At 42.9% G+C, this 27,289-nt stretch overlaps 1 protein-coding gene across 1 annotated transcript in view; it reads right to left on the bottom strand.

Annotated features, from left to right (window-relative positions):
• timm50 (translocase of inner mitochondrial membrane 50 homolog (S. cerevisiae)) overlaps positions 1-27,289 on the bottom strand; it is a 54,049-nt gene that overhangs the window by 9,170 nt on the left and 17,590 nt on the right. The window contains exons 5-8 of the mRNA XM_050065793.1: positions 10,101-10,159; positions 6,158-6,277; positions 3,896-4,000; positions 1,988-2,086 (exon numbers count right to left, since the gene is read on the bottom strand). Coding sequence (XP_049921750.1) covers positions 1,988-2,086; positions 3,896-4,000; positions 6,158-6,277; positions 10,101-10,159 — 383 coding nt within the window. The remainder of the gene's footprint in view (positions 1-1,987; positions 2,087-3,895; positions 4,001-6,157; positions 6,278-10,100; positions 10,160-27,289) is intronic.

The following is a 27,289-nucleotide window of genomic DNA, read 5'->3' as shown; positions in this document are numbered from 1 at the left end:
TTCTATAATACATCAATGATATTTCAATGGAATAAATTACTTATTGACTTATTCATACTTCAAAAACAGCATCAATAAGTGATTAACATAGGGGGGATCAAAATAAAATAAATAAATAAAATAAGAATCAACCAGCCACCCTCCTCCCCTGACAAGTAAAGAACAGTCCCTTCATAAGTAAAGAGCAGTCCCTAAAGTGCGGTGAGGTTTGTGGACCGTGAACGGCTCGTTTCTCCGCTGACACGTCACATACCTGTGTTCGGCTGGCTCGGCTGTTCAGGTACTTTTGGGCAGTCCACACGCCAAGAAGAGGATATTATTGGAGCCGACTTCTCCGTTGCCGGTAAGCTGATGGCCGCCGTATTTGACAGGAATGCATTCCTGTCTGTGTCTGTGACCCCCGTTCAACCCACAATCGGTGGGATTCGCCTTTCGTTTCTGCTGCTGGTTGAAATCTGTAGGCTGCTCGCACAGCTGCTGAATGATTTAAGCCTATTTTGCTCGCTCAAAACTATTTTTAGTCGCAAATGGGAGTGCCGTGACGGGCGGATCGCCACACTGCCGACATTTTACTCCGCTGCACGCTGTTTGATTGCGTTATCAAAACACGCCGCTATTATTCGGCCTTGCTTTTAACTTATTCCACCGAATACCGAATGTGTTTTTTTTTACCGAATATTCGGTGAATCCCTAGTTTTAATGCAGCTCATAGGTTTTATATTTTATTATCATTAATGATCACAGTTGTGTTGAACTGGGATTTAAAAATCAAAACATCCAAGGAGTAAAAATTAAAAAAATATTGATTAAATATATAATTTTTGCTCATCTAAAATTTTCCATTTTTATTTACAGTATATACGTACAGATATTTCTAAAATCTTAATTATTTTTCTTCATGTTTTTTGTGTTACAATTAGGACTGTATTTCTTGTGACCTGTGCTGCTTGTTTCTGTATTTCTATATTCTATATTCGACACTTCAAACCTGTGACAATCAAATCAAATTTAATTTCTCACCTGAAGGGGCGATCTCCAGAGCTATGACCCGCCTTGCAATATCTTTTTGGCTGCTGTCTTTATAATGGCAGGACTGTGGGTCTTTTAGCTCGGGATATTTCATGACCTCAACAACGAGTCTCTCCTCATCCTCAGTTCTCTTAATACATCCATGGTGATGAGAGAGCGACTGGAAGAAAATGTATTTAATTTTGGGAGCAGCGAGGCTGGAAACAGGACAGTGGCACGAAGTGCTGCGGGACAATGGGTGTCTAGCCGCTGCTGCTGGTGCGGGGCTCTACTTTGAAAATAATAGGGGTGTATTTTTTGACATGCAGCTTTCACCGCTCGTGTGTTTTGGCCTTAATAAATATACAGAAAATAAAAGATGAAATACTAAAAGACCTCCTGTAAGTTTGTTTTATATCTTATATCTTTCGTTTTAACAGGTTGAAGTAGGTTTTAGACTTAAACAAATGCATCATATCTCTAATCTGTACAACCTAAGCTAAAAGGTTATGTCAGTCTATAAACCATAATAACTGACATAAGTACTGAAATTACATCATTAAAGAAAATACAAAAGTCTGATGTTTTTTCATCAGATTTTATGAAATAAATCACAAAACACTGATGCAAAAGATTTTTAAATGTAAAAACAAGCAAAATGTTTCTAAACACCCCAAACATTATTAAAGCTATGTACATGATTTAGTTTTTGAGACATCCTCATTCATATGTGCAGAGTGCAAAGGCTTTGTGATAGATTCATCATTCATTTCTCTGGTGCCACAGTGGGTTTTAGTGGTGTTTTGCACCACACGCAATGAAGCGCATCATTTTGAGTGTACAACATGATGACACGGAATACAGAAGCCTCAGTGTTCTGCTGCAGAAAGAATGAAGGCTATAGCTATTGTAGTTTTTATTTTAAAACTATATAGACAGGATTATGCAAACAACAAACACACACACACACACATCATACCTTAACATGATGCCCCTCCATGTAGTGTGTTGCATCTCTGAAGAGACGATACATGACGAAACCCTGAGGGTCGATGCTGTCGATCAGAGGATACGCCGTCTGGACACACACACACACACACACACACACACACACACACACACACACACACACACACACACACACACACACACACCATCGTCAGCCATAGCACACCGTAAACACACTGTATCACCAATTGAATTGAAAAATTGAAGTGTTTCAGTTTACGCCGAATCGTCTCTGTCACTATGAACTCCATATTTTTAGGTTTTAAACTGTTAAAAATTTGCCTTCGGCTCGGTGAGATGATGATGAGCACTGAAGCACTGTCATACATTTTATAGTTTACAGATTCAACAGTGAATGCAGAGAACAATCTGTAGACTCGTGGACAATACAAACATTGTTGGCTGCAGCCCTTTGAGTAACTAATGACTTCAAATGAGTGACCCAAGTTTGGACTGCAAACAGAAACTTAACTGTGTGTCTGTGTGTCTAATTGTGTGTTTGGTGCCTTCAGATGACTGTAAACAAGTCAACACACTTCACACACAAACAGAGCAGACGACTCTGTTAGCGTGTCAAAGGACGGAGCAGCACCAGACAGCAGGAGTGTAGAAGTGACCACATGTAAACAGCAACAATAAACTACTGTTTATCACAAACACCTGACACATAACGTGTTGTTTTTACACTTCACTTTGTGTTGGAACAAAACAAACATGATTTGACGTGTTAAGCAGTGAGCCAGGGTGGCTGTTCACCGCTCCCATTCTTTGTGCTGAGATAAGGCCATAGTTCAGACCAAAGATTCACCATGAGACCAAACTGTTTTAGAACGTCACAGAGAAAAGTGCCAGTGGTCTGAGCTCAACTCAAACCGGCTGATGGTGTCTCCTGACATTCAGCTGGTCAAATCACCAGTGGCTGGTTTTAAAGCACGTCATCTGTTTCAACAGCCAATCAGCTTGTAGTGAAGTCCGCTGGTCAAATCAAAATGGCCGCAGACGGCGTGTTGGCTTGCTGGAGCAGGTGCACCGTCCCTGCTGAGCCCTCTGTTTCCATCCTCACAGTGTGCCGGTGTCAGACGATGGGTCGCTGCTGCTCGCTGGTTTGGCGCTGGTTATTTATATTATTGTGGCGTATTGATTATGAATACAGTCCATCTGATGCTGGTTTTGTTTCATCACTGTAGCCAGTATCTCACTATCACTATCCTCATTCAGATTTTAAGAAGCTACAAATTATATTCAGCCACAAAATAAGTCTGAAAAGCTGCAAATCAGAACGGAAGTACAGAGAGTTGTTGACGAGATGATACACCGTCTCATGGTGGTCACTTTCTGTCAACGTTACAGATCAGAAGCACAGAGAGTCGTTGACTAGAGATGATACGCCGTCTCATCGTGGTCACTTGGTGTGAACCTGCAGGTTTTCAGAACGTTGCAGAACGGCGTTTGATCTCCTATCTTTGGTCTGAACTGGGCGTAGGTTACCTGGCTGCAGCTTCATATTGAATTAAGTGGTCATCTAACTGGCAGCAAGAACACTTAACGTCAAACTAAAACTTGTGCAGTTTAATTTCTTTGGAAATTGGCAGTAAAAAAAAGAATTCTGTGGGATTTACATCAACTGTACCTTCAGTGACTCTACAAACCTTTCTAAATGCAGCTAAAGTTAGAGCTCAGACTCTGGAGCTGTACGTTTCCTGGGGCAGCTTTCTGCTCCTGACGACAGTAAACAACGTTGAAGCAGCTGCTGATAAAAGAACAACAGATCTGATCTGATCAAACAGCCATCAGCTCACATCAGCATGACAGAGAAACCTCTGAGGGCTTGTTTACTGATAAACACAGCTACGTGTGTGTGTGTGTGTGTGCGCCTCACCATGCCGGTCTCTGCGGTGAAGATGACAATCTCGTAGAGCGGTGCGAGCTGCTGGAACAGGTAGTCGATGCCCGGACGTTTCTTAAATCGCCAACCTGTTGACAACTGGACACACAAACACCAGTCAGTCTGGGAGGAAACACGGAGTGAAGAGGCGATCAATATAATCAATTCTTTCAGAGGCATAACTTTTTAGAGGTTTTTATTTTAGGGTTTTTATGCCTTAGTCTAACTGCACGTGACACATTTTTGTCACATCTCATCTCATCAACAAAAATGAAACAGATTTCTCCTTAGTTTTTATTGTCATGATCTATTTTTAGCTCGTCATTGTCTCGTTTTCGTCATGGAAAAACAGGTCCGATGCAGCTTGAATCAATGACTTAAAAAGATAAAAGAACTATCATGTAACACAACATTCGCAGCTTGATGTGTCTGTCTGTCTGTGTATTTGTGTGTGTGTGTGTGTGTGTGTATGTGTGTGTGTGTGTGTAACAGCAGGACAGCCATTGTTGTTCTGGTTAGTTGCTCAAGACCTTTTCCTATCAGGACGCCTCCTCTTTGCCGCTGTTCCAGTTAAACACACACAGCATCAACAACCTGAGGGCTCCGGACCTGTGTGTGTGTGTGTGTGTGTGTGTGTGTGTGTGTGTGTGTGTGTGTGTGTGTGGTAATAATGAACACTGATGTTTTTACTCAGGAGTTTTTTTCGGTTCTGCTCAGACTCTGAGGACGCTGGCTGATCATCTGCAGCTGTGATTACTGCTATAAAATGTTGGTGACAGTTGGAGCATTTACTGTTGGTGTGTGAGTAGGTGTGTGTGTGTGTGGTTGGAGGGTGAACAGAGGACATGAAGTGTGTGTGTGTGTTTGTGTGCACGCAGGGCTGTAAGGAAGAGGGAAGAAAGCTGGAAACAGAGTGGGTTTGTGTTTGTGTCAACTGTGGGCTGAAAAAGATAATGATGGATAAAGTGTGTGTGTTTGTGTGTGTGTGTGTGTCGGCAGGAAGCGGTGGGGCACGTGAAGCTACTTCTGTGTGTGTGTTTGTCTGTTTAAACAGGCGGCAGGTGTCGAGTTACAGCTGCTGCACACCTGTCAGGTAGGTGGATGGAGTGAGTGTGAGTGTGTGTGTGTGTGTGTGTGTGTGTGTGGGAGGGGGGCGTCTCAGCAGACAAGAGTACAAGTCGACAGGTGGTGGGACACACCTCCGACACACTTCATATCCTCCACCTCTCCCATAAAACCATTCACCCCCAACTTCACCTCCACTCCTTTCTTCTTCTTAATATCTGTGAGCGTTAAACTGGTTTTCTCTTCTTCTTCTTCACCACATCATATTCTATATACATTACTGATTATCTCCATTATTTTTTGTGAATGTCCAGAGATGTGACTTTGGGGGCTGCCATACTGAATGCTCCGTCACTGAAGCAGCAATTAGCAGTCTTAATTTCACTGACGAAAACTATGACGAAAATTAATCGTCAACGACCTTTAATCAAATTAAAATGTGGATGAAACTAATGAGCATGTTCGTCTCAAGACTACGACTAGATCTAAAATAGCTGTCAAAGTTAACAGCTGACAGTGGAGAGCAGACCCACAGGTTCTGGGACGGGGTACAGAGGTGGATGAGGTTAGAGAAGTACTGAGGGGTAAGACCATGGAGGGATTTGAAGGCGAGGAGGCGGAGTTGACCACAAGTCAGTGAAGTTGGATGAGGGTGGGGGTGATGTGCTGCCAGAGCTTGATACGGGTGAGATCCCTGGCACATACCGGAGCCTGTCCAGGGCCTTGTCAGGTACCCTGGATAGTGTGGTGACCGCAGTCTGGAAATATTTTTTAGGTGGAAGAAAGCAGATTTAGTTGTGGTTTTGAATGACACCCAGGTTGCAGACTTCTGGGGAGGGGCGTATGGAGCAGCCGTCCACAGTGAGGAGGAGATCTACAACCTTTGGGGCCACAACCCCAAGCTCTGTTTTGTTGCTGTTAGATTTGAGTAGGCTTGGTAACATCCAAGTTTTTATTTCATGCAGGCAGTTGACAGGAGACTGTGGGGCGAGCTGATTGGACGGTTTGATGCTGAGATTAGTTGTGTGTCATCAGCATAGAAATGGAGGCTTTAAAGTGGAGGAATAATTTGGTAATTCTTCCAATTTTTCCATGTTGAAGGTTTTTTTTGGGGACTTTTTCTTCGAGGGTTAGAGTTCAGAGGGAGAGAGGATTCCATTGAAACAAGGTGAGAACTCCTGCGAGACGTACCGACCACTCCGGGTGCAGCAGGACGTCGGTGAGCTCCAGTACCAGAGTGTAGGGAGGCTGGTAGTACGGCTCCCTCAGAGGGTCAGGAAGCAGCTTCGGGCTCGTCGGCTCGATGATCATCTGACATCATCAACACATAGACAGACAGCAGGTCACACTGTGCCTTCATAAATCAACATTAACCATGAACATGCACCACTGTCCAAAAGACCAGAATCAGCTGTTGTACTGATGTTTTTCTCCTTTCCTTCTGTGAGGTCTGATTAATAATCCTGTCTACAGAGATAAACACAATTTAACTTAGACATCAAACGTATTTTTATGGCATCATTTGGTGTGTTTGTCTTTCTTTCTCTGCACCTCTGCCACAAAGACCAACAGTCAACGAATCCGTTTGTATGTTAGTGACTCATCGACATTGCGCCACTTAAACTAGGTATTTAAAGCCAAAACATGACCTTTTAGTAACCCTAACCTAACCACACGTTAACCACAGCGTTGCTGAAATGTTTAGTTTTAAGGTATCCGTTTAAACGTGCAATGCAAACATATTTTTTTCTGGGTGCACTATCAATGCCGAGAGTTTGCAGCTTTTAACAGTTATGTGCAGCAATGTCTATAGACCCTTTTACGATTGGTCTTTACCTTTTACCCAAAGTCAGACACTTTTCAACTTTCACATCTGATTGGAACATCTTGTTGGTGGACACACAATGCTACCAGGTAGAGTGCATTGTGGCGATTTAGATAATCTAGAGATAACTAGACTCACAAGTCAGTCTTTAGACGCTTTGCTTAACTAAAGACTGATGTCTTTCTCCCTGGTTTTGTGTTTAGATGGGCAGATACAATTTCAGAGTTTAAAAAAACTCCCTATGTTGCAGAACCAATAGTAAATCCGCAGGGCGGTCCTTCGGTGGCTCGCTGAACTCTTGTGCTCGTAAACATAGTCCCACTGCGTAAAAGTTTTAAACAAAGTCGTTGTAAGTCCTTCATTTCCACAATCTTGTGGACTGAGCACACGTTTGATAAAATGGAGTTAAATCTCTCGGCATCCATTTTCAAGCTCTCTGTGTGTTTGTTGCCTTGCGGACGAGAAAAGGGGGAGCGCACATTTCTGGGAGGGCGTGTCCTTTTAAAAAATTCAAGAGGCGTTGCTTTGTTGCCGGCCGTTTTCTCCGGTGTGTTAAACACACTTTAGAAAGGAGTGTCCCCAGACTATCAGAAGGCGGAGATCTCTGATCGTCTGGTGGCGAGACTAAGAGATAACGTGCATCATTTTCTTTCTTATCGACCAATTGCTTGGTTGAAAAGTAGGTTGAATTTCAGTTGACCAAGACTGTCTTTGGATGATTACAGCCTTAGTATAAACTGCTGTTTGTCAGTCCACAGTCTGCTCAGCTGATATTCCAACAGTGCTAACCTGAGACTTCTGTTTCTAACGTGAAGTTTGAAGAGGAGCTATGCTTAAGTTACTGCAAACATTTTAATGTTGAGCTTCCAGTTTCTTTAACCAATAACTGCCGATTTCCTCTGTTCTTATTTAACTGTTTCTCAGAGGGATCTTTGGCTCTTTCAGTTTGACCATCATACAGGGTCTTGTTCTCCATGTTCAAATCGAACCGTTCAGACTAATTAACATCTGCTTGTAAAGAGGACTTTCTTTCTTTTTCACAACACCTTCAGAGTGAGATGAGGAAGTTGGCGAGTCTGAGAAAATTCTTAAGATCAAAGAGATGATAGATATTTTCTGCCAAGCCAAAATTAGCTCATATTACGACTCTGAAAAACCCAAACAGGAAGATGGGATAAGCCCACATTGAGATATGCTACAGAAAATATAATCATGAAACTTATCAACATCACAACTTCCCTTAAGGTGCTGCAGGAAACCCCAAAACTATAATCTGAGCCCTGGGTATAGCTCCTTTAAGATGATAGTTCACTTTTCTTACGTTTTCCCATCCAGTGTTTCCACAGTAATGTCTTACTCAGACCATCACCATTCATTATGATGACTCTACTAAAAAAACGCATACAAGAAAAATGTTTTTGTGAATCATCTTTGCTATGAGTGTGACGGAAGAGTAAGAGTGAAAGAAGCAGAGAGCATGTCCTGACGCGGGGGACGGCTCATTGATGCAATAATGATAATATTTAAACTTGTCAGCAGACACTGAGGTTGTTCATCCAAAGACTCCAAAATTCTTCATTCAGCTATTTTATTTTGTAATTCATTTGCTCACTTTAATTCATTTGAAAACAGTTGATGATATTAAAACTATTTTGTAAAATATTTTATTTATTATTAATAATCATTTGTCATGTATTTATGAGTATAAAAATAAGTATATAAAACGTGTGTACATAGAAAATTTTGCAAGAAATTTTGACTGTGAGCATGCTATCTGTGTGCGCAATCCGATGCTAATCATTTCTGTATGATTATTATTTTATAGGGGAGGTGTCTTACAACTTCTTAGATTCTTACTGTCTTTTTTATACACATGTATGTGCAAAAAAATGACAAGGAAATGCATTTCTTGCAGAAAATGTGTGTGAATGCTGACAGCTGAAATTGTAAGCATGGCTGAGAATACAGGAATCTTAGAGTGCAAATATAGACACTTCACTGAATTGTGAAACTGGCAGGGTTTGAAGTTTAACTGTGTTACTCCAAGAGATTAAGAGCTGAAATACTTAGTAGAAAAGATAGAAACTCAACTGCAGCAAAAAATGTAGAAAAAGAAGTTGAAGATGAACATGAGCATAAAGTTAGAGCTTGTGCAATCATGTCTTTATCATCTTGGAAATATTTCAATAATACAAATCATTTTAACTTTTAAAGACGTCGTCTTCATTTCATCACGTCTGGTTCACTGCAACCGTCTCTTTTCTTGCCTGAATCTAAAATCTAATAATCGACTCCAGACTGTTCAGAATTCAGCTGCCAGAGTGGTGATGACATCAGTCCAGTTTTAGTCTCTTCACTGGCTCACAGTATGTTTTCAAATATATTTTAAGATTGTACTGATTACTTCATGGTCTCTTTAACAGCTAAATCTCCGACCTCTTTGTACCATACACACCAGGATGTACTTTGAGGTCCCTTGTCTGTTCCAGAGGCTGAAACTAAAGGGGACAGAGTGTTTGCTGTCAGGGCCCCGAGGCTCTGGAACAATCAGCCCGAGGAAATCAGGTCGGCCGAGTCAGTGATCGCTTTTAAGTCCCTTCTTAAAACATACTTTTATCAGAGAGCCTTTCCTGATTTTACATGAGTTTTAAGTTCCTTTGAGCTGTTTTTTATTCCCTCAGTTTACATACACTAAAGAGTTTTTATCGGTTGTTTTTATGACTTGTTTGTTTCATTTGTTGTCTTGTAAAGCACTTTGTAACTCTGTTTTGAAAAGTGCTTCATAAATACCGATGATAATAAATAAAGATAATTAATATTAGGGAACATAACATTTTGACACCTGAATGATTTCTGTAGCTGAAAATATGCACAAGTAGTAGTTTATTAAACTTTTTGGCCTGTTAAAAGCTTAAAAGAAGCCTGTAGATTAAAGTATGAAGAGAGGTCGAATTTCAAAATAGATTCAATCTAGGGCATTTATTTTGAAAATCCAGCCTTGTCCGGGCCACCTTGTAAACTCCTACCATCGTATATTTTATAATAAATATTGTGCAAACTAATACAATTCACCTTTGTCACTGAATAAATTCTGGTGAGGGAGTCGTGTATTTCTTCATGAAGCAAGAAGAGCCTAAACATATTGTTATGGGCCTGAGGAAAAAGCCCACACACAACTACACATCTGTCACCAAATATCCAGAGAAAAAACAAACCAAACCAAAATAACCTAAGGGTGTGTCCTCAGTCGTTGCAACAGACCTAATATTTCATTTCATGTTCACATGATGTTTGTTGACGTCCACTCACCTGTCTGTAGTCCTTGAAGTATTTGTAGGTTCTTTTCAACTGTTGGACGACGGGAGGATCTGACAGGAAACAGAACAGAGAGAAAACGAACATCTCAATCCTGCTGCATTTTCAGGTTTGACTGAAATACAAACGAGTTCAACAATAAAGTGGTTAGATCCCTTTTGATAAAAACAGAGGTGAATCAGAATGAGCACAGCTGTAGTCTGAGTGGGTCCTAAAAACTACAACTCCCTCAGGAGCCACCATCACTGATAACATCTGAGGAGCCTGTCTGGACTCTGACACACAGCCAAACTGAAGGTGAAAATACTGAATATCAATGTTCATGTGACTGATTAATGCGGACTACTTGTGGGCAGGAGGCTGGGTGTGGGATTTAGAAACATAAACAAAATATTTCTTAATGCTCCAAAAGTTATTTGCACTGCGTAGATTATTTAGCTTTTGAGATATGCTCATTTATGAGCAGAGTGCAACGGTGCACCTCACATAACGTGGCGCAATGATGTCTTTACCAGTGTGCAGTGTGATGACACATAAGACAGAAGCCTTGGCTTTCTGCTGCAGAAAGAATAAATGTTCCAGTTATAATGGTTTATATTTTAGATGAATATATACAGGATTACGCAAACAGTTAAATGCAGCCATTATGGGAAATACCTGGGGGAAATTCTGGCGTGATTCCTGCAAAATACTACGTTTGCACAGCACGTACAGTAAAGTATAGAGTAACATGAGGTCATGGTGTGATGTAGGGGAAGACAGAGCCTTAGCTTTCTGCTGCAAAAAGAATGAACTTTACAGTTATTATGGTTTATTTTAGATAAGTGTATTCAAAATTATGCAAACAACGATCCAACGCGGCCATTTTGGGGAAATTCCAGTATAATTCCTGCAAAATACTACGTTTGCACAGCATGTAAAGTAAAGTGAGTTAACATACGGTCATGATGTGGGGGAAGATGGAAGCCTTACGCAAAAAGAATAAATGCTCGATCATACTTTTTGTTTCAGATTGACATATATATATATATATTTCCAGGATTACACAAACAATCTCCCGCAGCCATTACAAGGAAATACCAGTGTAATAATGACGAAATGCTTCATTTGCAAGGCACGTAAGGTAACTTAAGGTCATGACATGATGATGAACAGAGACCTTAGCTCTCAGCTGCAGAAAGAACAAATGCTCCGTCTATTATGGTTGGATTTTCTAAGATCTTTTCTAATAGGATAATGCAAACAAGGATCTCCTGCGGCAGTCTGCGAGAGGTCTGTTTTTAAAGACATTATTTCAGGCCTTTCTGGACATGTTCATGTCAAGTATAATCAACTGAATTTGTATGAGGCCAAAAAATTAAGCAGTCTGATAAACATTAGAGCTTTATGTCCTGTAGTCATCTAGAAGTCACACTAATGAAGTAATAATACAGGATGCATTCGTGGAGAGCTTTGAATTGAAATAACTGGTACTGAGGAAATCTAACAAACCACATCTGAAGCTGCCCCAAACGTAAAATGGCTCATTTTACTTTGAGAGCAGAGCTAGACGAGCTGATTGGTCGGGATGACGCCACAAGGCTCAGCTGATCACAGTTATCTCTCATCATCAGAGCTGCGATCAGACCTGCAGCCCCCGAACTGATCAATGAGGCCGACCTGCTGATGGTGATGATGCTGATAAGCAGCTACAGCCGAGTCCTGCTGCTATTAACACCTCCAGCTGTCAACGTGCTAATGACTAATAATAATAAAGACTTCGTTTCCCATGGGGCCGCAGGCTCATTACTGCAAATAGGAGCACAATAGCGATAGATACACAGACGCGGGCGCACGCTTCTCTCCAGCCTCCATCTCTCTAACTCTCTTTAAACACACACGCTGAAGCTAGCACGCTCTGGTCTCAGGGGACTCAATACCCCAGAGTTCATAGCAGCGTGCTGAAGCAGGAAGCAGAAGCCATCTGCCAGAGTCCTGCTGTGACGACGCGCTGACGCGTTCACACGTGTGGGTGTGTGTACATGTATGTGTATGTGCCAGCAGATGGGGAGGTTAATAAAGATCAGAGGTGGAGCAAAGGTTGGAGAAGACGGATGTAACACACTCAGAGTCTTGACGCAGATCAAAGTGAGCTCCATCAGTTCTTACAGCAAATTATAAATCTCTTAAGATACAGATCAATAAGGAGGATAAACTTTTCATTTGTGCTTGTGTTTGAGTAAATTTTCGAGGCAGTGTGACTGATGCGAACAAAGAATCTTTACAAGACCTTTGTCTAAAACAACAAATAAATAAATTTAGATTTTAATCAGAAACTATCTGATCAAGGGTTGAGCAATATCAAAATGTGTCAGGCACACTTTGTTTGGACAGTCCACCAACAGATACTGTGAGTATTAGTAACATTCAAACTGAGGGTGAGGGAAAAATCGATCCTAAGATGCATCGCGATTCGGCATCGATGCAAAAATGTCAATAATTGATTATCTAAATGTTTATTAATAACATGATGTTGAAGGAGCTAAAAAGGCGAAACTCCAAACTACAGCTCAGACACAAGTTGACCTGTAATTCAGCTTTTCTTTTTTAATTCAATGTCTAGATAACTACAGTTGCGAGGCGAACGTGAAGTATCTCATGAATACTACAAACATTAACGAGCAGAGCAGCGATCAGTACCTAACGGCTGACCAACACACGCTGCAGTATTAATGAACTTAAAACACCTCTGTGGTGAAGAAAGTAACGCTCAGTGTGCCCGGCCTGCTCAGCATCTTTGCTGTCATCGGAGTGAATGTAGAAAGAGACTGCTCGCAGCTCTGCTGGTGGCAAAACATAAATACAACCACGCTGAGCCACGGAGCAGAGCATACATCAGGTCTTACAGCTGTGTCTAAGGTCCCTGTGCTTGAAGGTAGACTGGTGCCATATGAGGGCAGGAGATGATGAATTCTGTCTCCAATAGTTAGAGTTCCTTCTTCCTGAGGTTTCTACCACTTTTTTCCCATTAAAGCATTTTTTTCGGGGAGTTTTGTCATATGCTGTAAAGCCTCTGAGGCAAACTGTGATTTGTGATATTGGACTTTACAGATAAAACTGAACTGAAGTGTAAATGTCAGGAGAGGGCAAAAACTGTCAATCAGTGTCCTCAAATGTCTTGTTTTGTCCACAACCCAAAGATAACTTAAGCTTAAGCCTGGTTCACAGTACACAATTTCCACCGCTGTTTTGACGTCGCAGAGGATCTTGAGAGCCACCTTGGGTCGGAGGTGAGTTGGCAGATAGTCTGCCACAATGAGTCCTCATGTGTGAACAAGCCTACGAGCAAGTCGCCCCCTCGTCTGTGACTGGGACTGGATATCTGGCATGCTAGAAAACTGGAGAAGTCTGACACGACTGACAAAGAGCATCAGCCAATGAGAGGCAGGATACGTCCCACGTCAGCACGCAGGAGGACGGAAGAAATGTGAGGAGGACAGTCAAGCCGGGAAGCAACAACAACAATGGCGGCGTCCACAGGATCACGGGGAGCGCGCTGTGTTTGGACCCAGGCCCTGGAGGCACATCTGATTCAACACTGGGAAGAATATCCATGTCTTTATGATGTGTCGTCTCCAAGTTAAAAAAACGTAGTTTGGTGACGTCACCGCGTTATCTGGGGCTCTGTCGGCGAGGGCTCTGTGGAGAAATCTTGTGGTGTGCACACACAGGTCGTAATGCAGTTGGCGAGACTCCCAATGACAGAAACACACGTCGCCAGGTATGAACACTCAAAAGATTACGAGAGTCTCCGCAACACAAAATCGGGGTGAAAATGGTGCAATGTGAACTAGGCTTTACTGTCAAAGAGGAGGAAAAAAAAGCAGAAAATATTCACATTTAAGAAGCTGGAATCTTCTTAAAAAGCTACTCAGACTGATTCATCGATTATCAAATTAGTTGCCAATTAATTTAATAGTTGACAACTAATCGATGACTTGATTCATAGTTGCACCTCTAACACTGGGACACTTGCTTTAAGTGATGAAATGAAGTGGGGCGATAACAAAGAGCCTGTCTGCTCCTGATATGAACATGTCTCTCAGGTGATCTGGTCACAAGTGGACAGAGCTACATACAAGTGTAAATGACCACCAAGACACATTAGTCCCTCCCACACAGAGATGTTCAGTCGACCCGCTACGAAGTCCCTTCTTTACGCCACCTGTGACTTCTACAAAGAGCTAAACAAGGACAGCACGATGTTGCTCCAGTGCGTGATGTTAGACAGCGTGCTGGCATCATGGCATCATCAGCAAAACAGACCCAACGGGAGTGACATGCAACACAACAGCGTCGGCCTCTAGCATGACATATAACATACATGTTGGCAGCACTTTGTAAACAATAACAAAGACATAACATGTCAATAACAATCATTTACCATCTCTGTTATATGGTGGCTGACCTCATCCTCAAGATTGTCTGGAATGCATTTGACCACATGTCTTTCATAAACATGTTCCGGACGAGGACGCTGTCACACTATTGCTTTATAACTCGCCCATTTCGCAACGAGTTGGACTAAGTTTTGCTAACTGTGCATGGTTTTGCCCTGTGGAAAGAAAACGTGTTGAATCCTGCTGACGGGCACATCTCCAGCTGTAGCAACACAACCGCTAACATGACTAGCGAGCAGCTAGCAAGAGTGTGTACCTAATAACTGTGCACAAGGCCCTTAAACCTTCTTGCATCAGTGATGTAAGCAGTAACAAAAGCTGGTCGGCTGGAGACACAACAGATAAGATGTGAACGGCGATATGTCTTGGCTGAGTTCAGGTCACTGAAAGACGTTAACACCAGGTATACACAGGCTCACACACTCTGCTGAGGAAGAGGATGTTCAACCTGCTCCCCAACACACACGTGTGGGAGTGTAAGTTTGGCTGTTGAGTAACCTCCCTCCTGGGAACTGAACCAAAGACACCCTATAACAGGAACACTGTGTGTGTGTGTGTGTGTGTGTGTGTGTGTGTTTGGTATGCAGTATATTGCAGTGTTTTCCAATGATGTCAGCCTCGTCAGTATGTGTGGATGCCTTCTGTGATGTGTGTGTGTGTGTGTGTTTGGGAGGAGGGGGACATATTAAGGCAGGCTTTTATTATGTTAATTGAGGGGGACGGGTGGGGGAGGAGGAGAGGTGGTGGTGATGGGGGAGGATGGAGGAGTGGAAGTGATGTCTCAGGGTGGCTGATGGGTGCATGAACAGAGGATGACAGGAAAAGGATGGAGAGGAGGAGGAATGCTTGTCATCCTGACTGGAGGAAGCTGGTGATGATAAAAATTAAAATTCTTTGGTGGCCATTTTCACCCCTTTACTGGCCAAACAGATTTTCAGAATTAATAAGGGGCTCTTTTTTGTTGCTCTAATGGTCTAATTATGGTACGATGGTTTTAGACTCAACTAAAGTGAGTTTTTGTTTAACATTTCCTCCTGTGCTCACTGGTAACTTCACAGGGTTTCCCAACACATTCACTTATTTGTGTCAGGTCAACAAGATGAAAACATCCACTGCCATGTTCAGATTTACTGTTTTTGGAGGTAGCCCATACATCAGGTGCGCCGTGAGAGTGAAACTTAACCTTCAGTGCACTGGGTCTTAAGTTTGCTTTCACTCACAAACAGCTGCTCCTCTCATCCATCGATCTGATCTGATCAGCTCAGCTCTGATGGGACTGACTGATCATTTGTCCACTCCGCAACTCAAAACTCCACAAACGAGACAAAAAGTCAATTAAAGAAACCTTCTGGCAGATGCATATGCAAAGTGGATATGAGGCCACTGACAGGCGACCAAATGAGACGGACTGTGTCCTTGAGTACAGTGACAGATATCTCTGGGTTTGAACATTGTCATAAACCTTTAGGACAATGTAACCTTACCAAAATATAACATGGCCATTTTAAGGCGTTTTAATGCAGAAAATTATTACTATTATTTTATTTTAGATTCTTTTGCTTTTGCCTTTATTTGATAGGACAGACTTGGGTGTGAGGGAGGGTTGGGTGCACATCGGACGCCCGCTCTAACCACCGAGCCACTGGACGCCCATTATTATATAATATTTGACATATCTTTGATGTGGAGACTCCTGCAGGTGTTAGTAGTTGACGGTTTGTAGTAGAGTGGTAAACTGCCCAGGTGTGCCCCACCTGTCGCCCTATGGCACCTATCAAAGTGTAAGCAGGCAGAGACAATAGATGGATGAAGCCTCCTTTAACCACAGAAACCCCCTTTTAACCACTTGAGAACTTTTCAAAATGTGGAAAATAAAATCAAACATGGACGTCACCTGAGATAAAAACAGGGCTGTTCTTTCTGAAATTGTTTTAAAATGTCTCCAAGACTGAATTTTGGCGGGGTACATCTAAGGAGGATAAACTTTTAACGTCCTGAGTAACTGTTGAAACACCTTAAATTATCCCTGTTTTCAGTTTAACTCTAAACTTCCACTTTACAAACTGGAGTACTTGTTTGGATGTAAAATAACTGGAATTCCCGAGTGTTTCATCCTGATGATATTCTGCGAATTCAGGGAGGAGAGGCCACCTCCTCCTCTTTCTTTTCCTCTCTTGTTTCTCTCCTTTCATCTTCTTTCCCTCTCTAACGGTCTTCCTTTCATAGTCAATGTCGGCTCTTTGTGTTGGAGGCCTCGCTCTGTCGAGCTGTCAGATTAGGGCTGTTGGTGTTTTCCTCCAAACCGGCCTGGGTGGGCCGAACGATCTGGGCCAAACTATTTTCCTCCTGGCCTGGAACTGATCTCTCAGGGTGATGCTGAGGCCATGCAAGCTAAATTTATCCTGCCTGTGGTTATCATACTGTTAGTGTACAGATTTGGCTACTATATATGAAAATGCAAGATAAACTGAACTAGGAGGATGTTAAATGCAAACGTCAGCTGCGACCAGGTGTGGATCAGAGTCCTGCACCGGGTTTGGACATCTATAGGTAAACAGCAAAACTTTACCTTCAGTACGCTAGGTCTAAAGTTTGTTTTCACTCCGCATCTCTCATCCATCGATCTGATTAGATTGACAGATCAATTATCCACCCCACGACTCAAAACTCCACAAACTGCTGCGTTCACGGACCTGCAAAACCTCTGAGTTTACCGGGTCCCGCGGAGACGGACTGGTACACAAGCAAACACTGGCAAGAAAAAAAATCTCACAACGGCACGGGCCACTTGAGCCCCTTTCCCACTACAAAAACCCCACTAACACCTGCTAACATCTGGCCTCTTTGTGTAATAGGAAAGGTGTTAATCAGCATTCACACCTGAGTCAAATGACTCTGCAGCAGTCTCAGGTATCTCTTACCTCCGGCTCTAATCGGCATTGATGGGACCACAACACCTGGGTGAACGCGCTGATTTTAACTGGAGAGCTGCAATGACACGCCGTCACAAAACACCGTCCGTCTCCACCCAAGCAGCACTCAAACACTGTTACAAAGTAGAGGTAGAGCGGGTTGTCCACTAGTCGAAAGATCAGTGGTTCAATCCCCAGCTCCTGCATGTTGAAGTAGGAAGTATCCTTGAGCAAGAGACTGAACCCCAAATTGTTCCTGATGGCTCTGTCGGTGTGTGAGCAGGTGGCACCACTTCCTCTGTGCTGCTTGTCTGTGACATTGACGTGACATGCCAAAAATCATCGTGTGCACAGCTCTGCTCTACTGGCAATGGGAATGGAATCTATGGCTTATTTTTAGCAGGTTTACCCGTTTAAAAACCCCGTACACATGCTCATGTTGGTGGAAACAGAGCTTTTGCTGTCACCTGTACTGTACCCTGTGTAGAGTTAACGTACAACTACGAATCAGCCTTTAGATTGCAGTGTGTCTGGATTTTATTTGCCTTCTCTCACAATGTGTTTGCAGATGTTGACAATGTTGTCAGATCCAAATATTCCCTTCAGCTTCAGAGGAGTCTGAGTGAAGAAAATGTTCCTGTGAGCTAAAATTGAAAAATGAAATAAAACCAGATGAATTAAAGGAATAAAAACATAATTGCACCTTATTTTAAAATAAAATAAAACCCTAAATGTTGGGTTTTTCTTTGTGTTTTGGAAGGAGCGCCACATTATTGGAAATCTATTTCAAGCTGTATTTTCTGTCACACGTGTCGCGGTGTAGGAAAATATTCCCTTTTAAAGCTGCTAAGGAGGGACGAAAAAAAGAGAGGGGATGTAAACAAGCTGACAAAAGCCAGTTAAGGAGGGAAAACGAGAGAATGAAGGAGGGAGGGAGGAGTTCAAGCAAAATAATAAGGGAAGAGAAGAAAGAGGTGGAAGTATAAACAGACAGAGACAGAGAGGAGGGGTGAGTATAAGGGTGGAGAATGCAGGATAAAGGGATGGAGAAAAGATGAAAGAATAAGGGAAATAATAGAAGGAGCACAACAGATAAATTGAAGATGAAAGAGGCGCGAAAAGGACGGATGGAAGTAGGAAAGGATAGCTTAAAGGGGACAAGATGAGGTAAAAGGAGAGAAAGATGGAGAGAGGACAGATGAGGAAGTTAAGGAGATGAGGAGAAGAAGCAATAACAGGAGGTATTTAAGGATAAAAGGAAAGAAAGGATTTAATGAAAGGCTGGAGGAAAGGAAAGAAAGGAAAAGGATGAGTGAAGGATAAAAATGAGGATTAAAGGATGTAAGAATGGGAAGGAAACGAGAGAGAAATAAAAAGGAGAAGAGGATGGATGGAAAGATGAAAGGTATGACAGGCAAGAAGGACGAGGAGGATGAAGTAGTGAACGGCGAAAAAAGAGGTAAGAAACAAGGGATGAGGAAAGAGGTAAAAAGATGGAGGTGTGGGGAGATGGATGAAGGGGCCTCCGTCCCAAACAAAAGCTGTGGTCAGGCTCAGCATCTGCTTCACAACAACACCCCCTCCCTCTGTCCTCCTCCTCCTCCTCCATCGTCAATCGTTTGTTTTCTCTCTGGGTGACAAACGGCAGCGTGGCCCGGCCTCTTTAATGTGTGGACCAGTGTGTGTGTGTGTGTGTGTGTGTGTGACAGGCCTCTGGGGAGTGTGTGTTCATGTTAGAGCAGCAGTGGTCTTGTGTTCCTCCATTACATTTTGATATATTGTTCGATATTATAAACACATGTAATGACACTTCAAATAATGAAACTAAAGGGTGGGTTAGGATTAATGAGCCTGGAGTGGACTGCACAGCTGAGCGGTGGGCGTGAGTTTAGAAGACGTATAAAGAAGCTCTTCCTGTGCTCAGTTTGGACTGATACAGTTCCTGATCCTACACAAAAGTTTGCTTTTTTAGAAAGCCATGTTTGTGTTGAAAACATGTCTGAAATGTTTTAAGAGAAGGTTTGCAATTTGTCAAGTCTTTAAACAGTCAGATGCTAATGTGAACATTTAGGCCCCAAACACACAGAAAGACGAGGTGAAGCGTCAGATTGAATGCCACTAGTTAAAAAACACTTGCCTTTTTATTGTCGCCAGGCAACCACCCCATCACCTCCTCACCCTAACCTTCCCATGTAATCAATCTACCGTTTATTTATCTCAATTTATCTCACAGTAATCAGTGTGTAGCTGCTGACATGTTGAAGCAGAGGGTACTGTCTGTAGCTCTGGTTGAGGGTGAGAGGCTGTCAGCAGATAAACAGAGATCTGTGTGGGTACATGAGACCCTAAAAAAGAGGCTGGATCATGGGGAGTACCACCAGTTGGTCCAGGAGCTTCTCCTCCATCATGGATGTTTACAGTACTGCACTTATCTGCCTCCACGCCTGCTTTATTCTTTTGAGATGGTGCTAACTGTGGTTTGTAAAGTCGTATAGCTCTGGGTATCCACCAACTACTACCACCAGTTTCTCCTCCATTGTTTACCAAGTGTTAACTTGTTGTCGTGACCACCACAGTAGAGCTTAGATCGGGCCCAAAAAATCCAGCCCGACCCCACCCAAGCCCATGCTTGTTCTGGCCAACCCCGTCCCAGCCAGTCCCTTTAACTGTAATTATGAGCCCGAGCCCAGTTTAAACCTGACATCTTTTTTAAGGATACGAACGTGGACATTGAAGGCTGACTCTCGTCTTTCTTTCCATGGCAAGCCTTCGTCATGTGCCTTTTAAGTGTCGAGGTCCCCGTCTTTTTGCTGTCATATACCAGCACCGTGCTGCACTTGGTACACTCGACGAAGCCTACACACACGTTGTCACTGACGACAACTCACGTGTGCAGCCAGTGGCCCCGTCAAGGGCCCCCCCCAGCCCCACCGGTGTGATACTAAGTAATACTATACTATACTATACTATACTATACTAATAAGTAGTTGGTTCCATAGCCTAGGCGTATTATGAGGAGCCTGACCCGTCCGAGCCCGAGGATAGTGGTTCGGGCTCAGGCAGAGAATCTAAGCTCTACACCACAGAAGGCCCGCCTCTCAAATCATCCGATTAGATAATGAGAAAAAGCGGAGATGACGTGGGGTGCTTTTTTGCTCCGAGTTGAAGTTTGTTCAACTTGAGTTGAGAGTGCTCCGGCAAGAACGCCAGGTGCCTAGAGCGAAGAGACATGAGGTGAGTAGCAACGCAGAAACTGCAAAAACCCTCATTCAACAATTACAAAAAGCCGCCTCCAGCTGCTGAAACACTGTCTGTGTGATCAGAGCCTTGAACAGGTTTTTCTTGTTGTAACCGTTCCTCCTGATCATACAAGACAACAAAACATCCCGATTAGGGACGTTACTTTCGGTTAATGTTGCTTCCAACAGCCCGCCACTAGAGTCCAAAATTAACACCCACCAAGCGCGAAATGCAGGTAGATTTTCTGTTTGGCGAGTAGATCTCTGATGGCTCTCTGTACCAATGACAGTTGAAGTTTGGTGTCTGTGTCGGAGATGAGTTTGACACTCACACAGCCACAGGGACTTCATGATGCATTCAGGAGCACCTTGTAAACTCTGAAATCTGTGGACCTGGACTGAGTCCATCCAGCAGTCTGAGTTCATGCAAATCAAGTATGTATCTTTTAGATTTATTGTTTCTAATATGTAATACCCTCAGCTTCAGATTAAAGTCTCAATACAAGATGAGGACTGAGGATTTTGTTCCCCATCATTTACGGAGGAAGCAGTGTCCTGTCCCATCACACCCCGCCAATCAGACCTCCCATCTCACTCCACCAACAAGGAATTACTGATGTCATTCATTGATTTTTGCTCTTGTTTCACTATTCTTCTGAATGTTGTGCTGTTACCTCTGTCAAATTGTTTATCTTTTCACAGTCGCATCTCTTTCCAAGAATAAAGCATTACTCGTTTCAGGTATAGCAGGCAAAGTAAAAACGCACTTCAAAGAACCGACCAGTGTCTGAGAAAAAAACAAACAACCAATTCGTCTCAAATTATTGTCTGTGAAGATCAAGGGTCAGTATATATATGACATGAAATCCAAAGGGACTGCTTTGTGTGTGTGTGTGTGAGTGAGTGTGTGTGTGTGTGTGTGTGGGGGTGGGGGTGGGGTGAAGTAGGTGTCAAATTTCGTGGTTGCTATGGTATCTGACGCTCCTCCGCATCACGCGCACGGATGCCGCCACTTGGCACGCAAACAGAGTCTGTAGCCAAACACGTCCCAGAAGACCCATTCATTTATCCATCCATCCCTCCATCATCCATCCACTCTGCCCACCGTCTGCTGCTCCCAGAGGAGGAGGAAGAGGAGGAGGAGGAAAGCAGGAGATGGAGGGGGGGAGCACTGGGATGGAGGAGGAGAGGAGGGATGAAAAGGAAGATGAAAAGGAGGAGAGATTCTCCATCTTTGCTCCCTGAGGGATCATGAACTTTTACCCTGGTCCCTAAGCTCATCAGGGAATATTTGGCCCCTGGTCCCTGAGGTCCCTAAGAGGTCCATGAGAGGTCCCTCAGGTCATGACTGGCCCTCTGAAGAGGGTTGATGGGAAATGTTCCAGAGGGGCGTCCAGATCTGAACCATGTACAGGTCAGCGGGTAATAATCATATATCAATAACATTTATCACCTCAGTAAAATCAATATGTGATGTAATGATCATGTGAGGTCGCCGTCCACGGAATGATAACATGATGTCAGCATAATATTTGGGTTCAAATAAAGCCTGACAACATTTATATTAATGTCTACTATGAAATCCTGAAGACAGAAAGCCCAAAGTCACACACGAAAAAATGACTGTCAGTTTAAGTCTTTGATATATTTAGATTATTTTCACTGCTTCACAGCTGAGCAGTGATTTCATGCCAACCACCATCTACTGTATGTAAAACCCCTTTTGCAGTGCTCAAAAAACCCACTGACACCCACTAATATCTGCCTGTTTAATATAATGTGAAAGGTTACAACTGGTATTCACACGCAGTTGAAATGAGTCTGCAAAAGTAATGGGTATTTATCGGCTCCAGCTCTAATCGGCACTGATGGATATACAACATCTCAGAGTCCTGCACTGGGTCGGGTACCAGATGGGTGACCCGCAAAAAGCTGTATAATGGGTAAAAATATGTACATATATATAAATTTACAGGTACAGGCAAGGGTAAAAATGAATTACATGCATGCGCGGGCAGCAGGCGAGAACAATAATGTATTTTATATTTTTCATACTAAAACAAAGTAAAAAGACGTGCAGTATATGTGTAATATTCTGACATCTAAATCACTATCATCAAGATGCAGGTCCTTTTATTTTGTCAGTGACACAAGTGTAACCTTTGACCCCGTGGTCATATTGGTCACCGACGTGGAGGACTCCAGCCATGACACTTTGCAGCCCGAGGATGAGGTGGCAGCCTACATGGAGTTCAAGACACCCAAGGAGGATCCTTTGGAGGTTTGATAGTGGTGGAAGGAGCATGCTAACATGTTTCCTAACCTGGCAGTGATTGAATGTTTTCACCATCCAGTCAAAGAGACGTCCAATTCAAGAACGGAGAACCAGCTGAATGTGAGGGACTGGAGCCTGGGTGGGGTTAATCAAGGGTGTGGGTCGAGTTGTGGGACTTTTATTAATGGGTGACTTAGACATAATGATGAGTAGCGGGTCGGTTAAGTTTTACAGGTAAGGGCAGGTGCAGGTTTTCAACCAGGGAACCATGCAGGACTCTGTAACATCGGGGTCCGTCCACCGTCCAGATGCAATGACACACCACCCCAAAATACCATCTCTGTCCAAGCAGTGCTCAAACACTGATTCAAATGAGTCTGCACCGAATAAATAATTAAGAGAAATATAAAAAGAAGTAACCACTGTAACATTTTCACTGGCCTACATGCTGCTTTCTGCTGTTTTCTGGCCTGTCTGTGACATTGACGTGACACACCAGTTGGAAAAAAAACAAAAACAGGAAGGGGTACTCGTCTGCTGCAGAGCCATGTACACAACTTTAGTCTACTGACAATGGGAAAGGAGTCTATAGCCTATTCTTAGCAGGTTTTCCCATGTTTAAAAAACCCATGAACACACACTAATTTTGGCACTGAAATGTTTGGCACTTTTAACGCTCAATCGATTCCCAAAATAACTGGTGAATAATTTTGTTGATCAACAATGACCGATTGTTTCAGCTCTAGAAACACCAAACCAACAATGTGTTAGTCTGTCTCTAAATACTTCATGACTTCCTGTTTGCTCCTACTGAAGACATAAATCTTTAAAAACACAAATGTTTTTAATTTCCTAAAACAGAGTGTCACTTTAGTTTGTCTCAAACAAACAGGAGGAAATAGGACATTTGTTGGAGGTGGATTAATTCGCATTTTGCTGTGTGTATTTGTGGCAGCAGGACGGTGTATGAGAGCCAAATTAAATGACAGAGTGGGAGGCCGGTTTAACTTGTGGCGTCTAATGGAGGTGCTGGTGTCTCCACCCTCCATACTGTGAGTGTGTGTGTGAGTGACAGCTGTGAGGTTTACATCAGGTCGATCTGCCGGGACAGAACGCCACTGTTAAACGAATTCTGATTGCCTGCTGATACCAATAATCCCTTCATCAATACCTCTGTGTTCCTGAAGACCGGTCCTGCCTGCGCCCACATCCCTCCTGCTGTTCATGAATCAATCTGTTCATCCTTCTGTGCATCCATCCGTCCTCTCCTCTTTGTCTGTATGTCTGTCTGTCCTGGCCAAACTTCATTCACTTTCTCTCCAGGTTTAATTTAGCCTCAGTGAAAAACAACAAGCCGCCGGCTGTAAACAACACATTAGCTTTATGAGCTGAGGACCTCGGGGAGCCAGAAACCAGGACAGAGATGGAGACAGATGGACAGACAGATAGAGACAGACAGGAATAGAGGAGAGGACAGACAGTAATAAAGTTACAGACACAGTGGGAGGGGATGAGGAGAGTTCTGCAGTCAGATGAGGACAAAGTGGACCTCAGAGAGTATTTGGTGATGGATGGAGGGATTCAGCAGGAGGGAGACACGCACTGGACCTCTGGGAGAGAGAGGTATTGATGAAGTGATTATTGGTGGCAGAAGGCGATCAGAACTCGTTTAGAGGGAGAGTCAAATCGCAGCATATTGATTGGAGGCGAGAGTCGGACACCGTCAGTCATCATCACAGGAATCTGTGCTGATGTGACAGCTCACCAGTGAGCATCTTAAAATCACTCTTTAATTATGGAGTCTGGTGCTGATGTTATAAATTAAAACCATTTTAAGAATTTTACTGTTTTCAGAGCCACATCAGAGAGAAGTGGTTTAATTTGCCAGCTCTTTTAGTCCTAGTCCTGACTGAAATAACAAGTCTGTGTGAGTCTTACACAGTTATGCTATACAAGTGTCTACCATTTTTTCCCGGTATAGGTTCTTATTTCTCCTATCAGAATCTTGGGTCTAAGGACAGACTGTAAAGCCCCTTGAGGCAAATTAGAGACCTGTGATATTAGGCTGTAAAACAATGTTGACTTGACTTGAAGTCATATTTGATTCCCCCTTTGTTAGTCCATCTGTAGTCAACACAAACTCTGGACATTTTTAGCCTTGTTCCAGTCAAAACTACAAAATGAGTATTTTAGGCTGAATCCAAATTGCAGACTCATGGACTTTGTAGGCTCGTCCTTAGGGCTGCCCAAATATCCAACTCATCCAGTCCACATGGGGCCTAAAGGGAACTTTCTGCAGACTTCAGCGGGATTAATACTTCTGCATCAAACTGACTGCATACCTACATACACCTCCCCAGAAATGTTATGCAGATCTCCCGGCTAGTTTTCTAAGCTGAAACTAGTTCCCTCAGTGGAAACAAAGCTTTTATTTACTTTAATTTCACAGACAATAAATCCTAAAGACAATAAAGCCTCCACAAAAATAGCATCTGAAGTCCTGTGTGTGATTTATCCTGGCTTTATTTGAGTAGAGGAAATCTCCGCTAGTCGATAGGCTAATATTCACAATGTAAAATGCCATAGGCTTGTGCTAATAACGTTAGCATGTTGCATGTGTTTGGAAAACGTGTTTAGTATAAGACAGTTGTTTTGTCAGTGAATCGTGTGAGCTGTAATGGAGCTGAATTTTGTAACATTACCTTTGTTAAATGTTGCTGTTGTCCCTGGCTTCATATGAGAAGAGGAAATCTCCGCTAGCCGCTATGCTAATTTATACAATGTAAAATGCCATAGACTTGTGCTAATAACGTTAGCATGTTGTATTTGTGGGGAAAATGTGTCCAGATAAAGACAAGTGTTTGTCTGTGAATGCTGCGAGTTATAGTGAAGCTGATTTGTGTACTTGTGTTTGAAACTGTCTCTATTAAGCCATGTTTAATGTGTGTTTAATGTGTGTTTACTGTGTGTTTAATGTGTGTTTTGAATCAACTAAACTTCACCGCCAAATAATGTTTTGGAGGTGTAACTGCAGAGTGACACAGACACCACCACACAAGCATAAATGCTCACAAAGCCGTAGGCCACGTGTGTAGGCTACAGCGTAGGTTCTGCATAGAGCTGATGTACAAGTATAAATCCGCCTTTCAGAAGACTTCACTGATTTAATTGCCCACAATTCATTGCAAAATGAACATGATGTTGTAGATTTGTTTTTTCAATAGCCGACAAAAACAAACAAACTTACATGTATGAAAAACAGTTACCTTAGCCTATTAAAACAATACTTGAATCATGAAGGCCAGAAATAATATTCCACAACATTATGACAAAGAAATATTTTCTCTACTGACCAATGAGACTGCAGTGTTCACAGCTCCACCTTTTAGTACCAGATCTGTGTGCGAGGTACCCCAACAGAGGGGGGACCAAACATGGGGACGCTAAGGAACGCTTCTGTTGGTACCATCCACAACTTTTCATAGTGGAAAATGCATAGCGAACTGAACTGAACCGTACCGAACTGCGTGGTGTAAATGGGGCTGTACTAAACCCTGAGTTGCTCCCGATTGCTGTTCCATCGATGTGTGTGACTGTGTTTAAGCTGAGTAGCTGGTAGCATGGGTGAATGTGACATAGTGTCAAAGCAGTGCAGCTCCATCAGACAAGCACAGCCCCATCCATCGCAATTGTTTAGACACGCTGCAGTGAAATCAGACATTTCAGGCCTCAAAATCTGTGATTAAGAATGCAGCTTGTGCCGCCATCCAATGACAAGGAGGAGATTTGGATTACATGACTCTTTCTCTTCTTTTTTGGTTGATTAAACATTAAGATATTGTTTAAGTTTTGATATTAATAATAACCTTTTCTTGTCAGTGATATCTCGAGATTCAGTCACAGTTGTTTGATGAAGTTCTGTCCCAAGTGTTCTTGTTTTCTGACAGTGATGAAAACCTTTTGACACAATTTTTATCAACGAAACAAACACAAGAGAAAACTTCCTGACATGCTGTGACTGACAGTTGCTCTGCATCTGGGGACATTTTGGACAGTGTTGGTGTTTTCTGGGACTCTTCCAAGTATTTTGCTGCTCTGTCATTAAATGCTGAGTGACCTATGAGCGGCTGCTGAGTCCATCTCTGGGTAAATAACCAGAATGTAAATGTGTGTGTGTTGTGTTTCTGGGCGGTCAGATGGGGAGTTTGGGGGAATGACTGATAGGACGGGGGCATATGGATGGTTGGTAGAGCAGTTGGCAGTGCCACCAAGGCTCTGTGGAGTGATCCATCATTCAAACAAACACTGACACACACAC

The sequence above is a fragment of the Epinephelus moara genome, chromosome 2 (assembly GCF_006386435.1).
Source record: "Epinephelus moara isolate mb chromosome 2, YSFRI_EMoa_1.0, whole genome shotgun sequence".
NCBI classification, from domain to species: Eukaryota; Metazoa; Chordata; class Actinopteri; order Perciformes; family Serranidae; genus Epinephelus; species Epinephelus moara.
Note: the sequence above shows the minus strand (reverse complement) of the source record. Positions and strands in the feature narration are given on the sequence as shown.